The sequence below is a fragment of the Haliotis rufescens genome, unplaced genomic scaffold (genome assembly GCF_023055435.1).
Source record: "Haliotis rufescens isolate VD_foot unplaced genomic scaffold, xgHalRufe1.0.p SCAF_78, whole genome shotgun sequence".
NCBI lineage: Eukaryota > Metazoa > Mollusca > Gastropoda > Lepetellida > Haliotidae > Haliotis > Haliotis rufescens.
In genome coordinates this window covers 471,976-477,500 of record NW_025964370.1, presented here as the reverse complement: position 1 = coordinate 477,500, position 5,525 = coordinate 471,976, and the positions used below count along the sequence as shown (strand labels likewise).

Genomic DNA, 5,525 nt, shown 5'->3' with positions numbered 1-5,525 from the left:
CACATCAAGATGTCCTCTGATCAAATCAACTAACTCGTATATCGTGATACGGTCCTCTGATCAAATCAACTAACTCGTATATCGTGATACGGTCCTCTGATCAAATCAACTAACTCGTATGTCGTGATACGGTCCTCTGATCAAATCAACTAACTCGTATGTCGTGATACGGTCCTCTGATCAAATCAACTAACTCGTATGTCGTGATACGGTCCTCTGATCAAATCAACTAACTCGTATGTCGTGATACGGTCCTCTGATCAAATCAACTAACTCGTGTGTCGTGATACGGTCCTCTGATCAAATCAACTAACTCGTATATCGTGATACGGTCCTCTGATCAAATCAACTAACTCGTATGTCGTGATACGGTCCTCTGATCAAATCAACTAACTCGTATGTCGTGATACGGTCCTCTGATCAAAGCAACTAACTCGTATGTCGTGATACGGTCCTCTGATCAAAACAACTAACTCGTATATCGTGATACGGTCCTCTGATCAAATCAACTATGTCGTATATCGTGATACGGTCCTCTGATCAAATCAACTAACTCGTATGTCGTGATACGGTCCACTGATCGAATCAACTATGTCGTATATCGTGATACGGTCCTCTGATCAAATCAACTATGTCGTATGTCGTGATACGGTCCTCTGATCAAAACAACTATATCGTATGTCTTGATACGGTCCTCGGGCCAAAGCAACTATGTCTTGATACGGTCCAGCGTGCGAGGTGATTGCAAGGACAACTGGCGTTAATCATTCATGATATTGATATAGTTGACATTTCTGTCCAGCGTAAAACGACTCTCCTCGTACCTCGGGTCAAAACAACTATGTTGTGATACGTACCTCGGGTCAAAACAACTATGTCGTATGTCGTGATACGGTCCTCGGGCCAAAGCAACTATGTCGTATGTCTTGATACGGTCCTCGGGCCAATGCAACTATGTCGCGATACGGTCCAGCGTGCGAGGTGATTGCAAGGACAACTGGCGTTAATCATTCATGATATTGATATAGTTGACCTTTTTTTTTCAGCGTAAAACGACTCTCCTCGTACCTCGGGTCAAAACAACCATGTCGTGATACGTACCTCGGGTCAAAACAACTATGTCGTATGTCGTGATACGGTCCTCGGGCCAAAGCAACTATGTCGTATGTCGTGATACGGTCCTCGGGCCAAAGCAACTATGTCGTGATATATATCTCGGGCCAAAACAACTATGTCGTATGTCTTGATACGGTCCTCGGGCCAATGCAACTATGTCGCGATACGTACCTCGGGCCAAAACAACTATGTCGTATGTCGTGATACGGTCCTCGGGCCAAAGCAACTATGTCGTGATAAATATCTCGGGCCAAAACAACTATGTCGTATGTCTTGATACGGTCCTCGGGCCAAAGCAACTATGTCGCGATACGGTCCTCCGATCAAAACAACTATGTCGTGATACGGTCCTCGGGCCAAAACAACTATGTCGCGATACTGTCCTCTGATCAAAACAACTATGTCGTATGTCGTGATACGGTCCTCGGGCCAAACAACTATGTCGTGATACGGTCCAGCGTGCGAGGTGATTGCAAGGACAACTGGCGTTAATCATTCATGATATTGATATAGTTGACATTCCTGTCCAGCGTAAAACGACTCTCCCCTGAGGCTAATTATCCCTCCATCCACACAATGCCTGCCTTCTATCACATGCGGCCTCATCACTGCTACATTGGAAAAGGATATACTGTTAGAAATAGCGACCAGAAACCACTACATCAGGCACATACAGACTGCTACACGGTTTGAGATCTGTAGATGCCGTCCAGGATGTTAACAACGTGGGCAGTTCATGTAGCGGCGACATCAACATCGACGTCCTTATTACCAAAGCTTGACAGAACGAGCTCTGATGATAGACTGTTGATGTAGTGAAGACCAAACACTGACATGAAGATGTCACGAATATAAACACGTCCTTCCTGAGTTGTTCTCTCCGTCATCACAACAATCAGCTGGTACAGTGTACAGTATGCGACTAAGTGATGCTGCACAATGTTGGTCAATATAAATTATTCTTCCTAATAAACAAACAACATTCGAAATGTTTCAATACATATGAATCATTCTGGGAATAAGTAGAAAAGCGTTAAAACACCTTCGCTTTTCTTGACATGGGGGTTAAACAATGTGATGCGCTGCCATGTCTTGGCTCGATCTCCCCTCCCCTCCAAGCCTACCTCGCCTGTTAACACTGCAACAGAACGAGTGGATCTTTGACACGGAGGCCAGTGCGTCTCGACTCGGACCTTCGCTATTAAAGTGTGTGTGTGTGTGTGTGTAGGGGGATCATTGTTTTATCGGGGGCAGTGAGATAATGCTACACTGTGTTCATTTAATAATGGAGTTATGGATTACTCAAAGATCGTTTGTTGTAGCAACCTGCAACTCACAGCTGTGTGCCGCTCGTGCTGCACGACGCCAGCGTGACTGATCACACAGGCATGGGAGGAATGGAAACCCAGTGTTAACACTAAAGGAGTCGACCACACTGACTTAAAAATAATTGATCGGGTGGTCAGGCTCGATGATTCATGTCATCGTATCCCAATTGCGTGGATCGGTGTTCACGATGTCGATCACTGAATTGTCTGGTCCAGGCTCCATTATTTACAGACCGCCGGCATATAGTTAGAAAATAGATGAGGGCGGTGTTAAATAACAAACAAACAAACAAACAAACAAATAAACAAACAAAGACTGACTTGATACGCAACAGTCAGACATCAGTTCAGTCGAGGAGTCCACATGGGACGACATAGCCCATGTTTCATAGGACGACATATAGGAGGCATAGATGTTCATATTAATGTGAGGTTGGGGCTTATATAGCCGATGTATTGCTATAGAGCCGATGTATTGCTATAGAGCCGATGTATTGCTGTATAACAGATGTATTGTCTGTATGAATGACGTAAAAGCCTTTACGATTGGATTTGGTACCATTGTCTGTCGTGGTACCGAGGGTGCTGACTGGTTTGTAGATTCAGAACACAAACATAGCTGCTGGTGACAGATTTACCGGAGACGCATGTGGTCACCGTGGTCAATGATTGATTCAAGAGTAGTTACTTTCTTAATGTACTAACACCGCCTCAACCACATCTGCTGGCTAAGCCTGTGAGTAAAGATGTTATGATCACATGTAAGTGTTATACTCAGGTCTGTGTCGGAGTGCAGTTCTTACCTCGACTCATGGTGTAGTGCAGTGTGAGAACAGTTTATATGTACTTACCTATGCTAATGTCTAGATCTCCCAGGTAGTCAGACGTCGTGAACTGGCGAGCGATGGACGTTTTTCCCACGCCCATAGTTCCAACAACTAAAACTTTGAAAGGGTTAATCCCGAACGCTGACCCGGTGCTGTTGGCCACGCTGCTCTGAGACAGCGAACTGGACGTCCGGGAGAGGGGGGTCAACTCTGTCATACTCCCGCTGCCAGAACTCAGCACACTGTTAGTACTCCTTGACCGGAGCGAGTCCCCTCTGTTTACAACACGCCCTTTAGAAGTTGTCACAAAAGACCTCAGAGTATACACACTGTCATACTCCGCACTTTCGCTGTATGGAGACAGATACTGCACTGGCTTCTTTAAGTCATTTCGTGATGGCAAGCTGCTCGTCCTGGGTCTCATTTCTTCTAATTCAACATTTTCTAAAAATCGTCTTTTAGGTTTCTTCAGAGAGGTTGCCCTTTTCTTGGGGCGAGGACTTATGTTTAAGTTTGACATTTGTTTGACTGGGCTGCCCCTCGCGAGACTCCCTGGTTCCCCCTGGTACTCCGCCATCCCCCTACTCTGCAGCCCCTACAGCCTTCACACGCGCATCTACAGACGTAGGGATAATCCTGACCGCCTCGTCACAGCGAACGCTGCATTGATTTTCACCACAACCCTCTGCAAGCGTTCGCCAATACCAAGTGTGACAGTGCTGCCGTAGTAGCCTATAGTCGCACAGGTTGCCGGAGTGAATGACTGTTTAATGCGCAGCTTAACATCGGGCAGAGTGTGCGTGGTCATTGCTATTCACAACAGGCCGCCAGCGGTTATCAGAAGACATTGCGGGTTTACACAGCTCCTAGTGCCGTGGTATATGACGGTTATCAGCAGAAGACATTGCGGGTTTACACAGCTCCTAGTTCCGTGGTACATGACGGTTATCAGCAGAAGACATTGCGGGTTTACACAGCTCCTAGTTCCGTGGTACATGACGGTTATCAGCAGAAGACATTGCGGGTTTACACAGCTCCTAGTTCCGTGGTACATGACGGTTATCAGCAGAAGACATTGCGGGTTTACACAGCTCCTAGTTCCGTGGTACATGACGGTTATCAGCAGAAGACATTGCGTGTTTACACAGCTCCTAGTTCCGTGGTACAAAGCTCAAGCCTCAGACGCTTGTGTCGGGAGGTGCAGACACTGTTATAGTTGTGTCTTGTGTTATTGTGTTGCATGATGTCGTTTTTTCATTATCTTCTAGTGTCAGAACACGTGTGATCACTGTTCTGTTTTCACAAGGGAAGGTATCTTTAATTCGCCAGCTTCAGCGACTCTGTGGGTGGTGGGTAGCTAAGTGGGTAAAGCGTTCGCTCGTCACGTCGAGGACCCGGGTTCGATTTCCGACATGGGTACAACGTGCGAAGCCGGCCATTTCTGTTGTCCCCGTCGTGATATTTCTGGAATATTGCTAAAACGACGTAAAACCATACTCACTCACTCACTCACTTTACTGTCATACTTGACACCACTCCTCACCCCGTTGGGGGCATCGGCTGCCACAGCACGGGGACGTGGTTCTCCCTGCTTCCGACTCGAGTCGGTAACGTCAAACACTGTAACGTGAAACTCTGTAAGGTGAAACACTGTAACGCGTAACTCTGTAACGTGAATCACTGTAACTTGTAACTCTGTAAGGTGAATCACTGTAACATGTAATTGTAACGTAAAACTCTGTAACGTGTACCTCTGTAACGTGAAACACTGTAATATGAAACTCTGTAATGTGTAAGTCTGTAACGTGAAACACTGTAATGTGAAACTCTGTAACGTGAAACACTGTAACGCGTACGTGTACCTCTGTAACGTGAAACACTAACTTGTACCTCTGTAACGTGTAAGTCTGTAACGTGAAACACTGTAACGTGTACCTCTGTAACGTGAAACACTGTAACGTGAAACACTGCAACGTGTACCTCTGTAACGTGTAAGTCTGTAACGTGATACACTGTAACGTGTACCTCTGTAACGTAAAACACTGCAACGTGAAATACTGTAACGTGTACCTCTGTAAGGTGAAACACTGTAATGTGTACCTCTGTAACGTGAAACACTGTAACGTGTACCTCTGTAAGGTGAAACACTGTAACATGTAACTATAACGTGAATCACTGTAACGCGTTACTGTAACGTGTAACTCTGTAAGGTGAAACACTGTAATGTATAACTCTGTAACGTGAATCACTGTAA

General features: G+C 45.8%; 1 protein-coding gene across 1 annotated transcript in view; it reads right to left on the bottom strand.

Annotated features, from left to right (window-relative positions):
• LOC124123138 (GTP-binding protein GEM-like) overlaps positions 1–4,009 on the bottom strand; it is a 102,827-nt gene extending 98,818 nt beyond the window's left edge. The window contains exon 1 of the mRNA XM_046486411.2: positions 3,296–4,009. Within this exon, the coding sequence (XP_046342367.1) occupies positions 3,296–3,848 (553 nt within the window). The 5' untranslated portion in view covers positions 3,849–4,009. The remainder of the gene's footprint in view (positions 1–3,295) is intronic.
• Between the last annotated feature and the right edge of the window lie 1,516 nt (positions 4,010–5,525).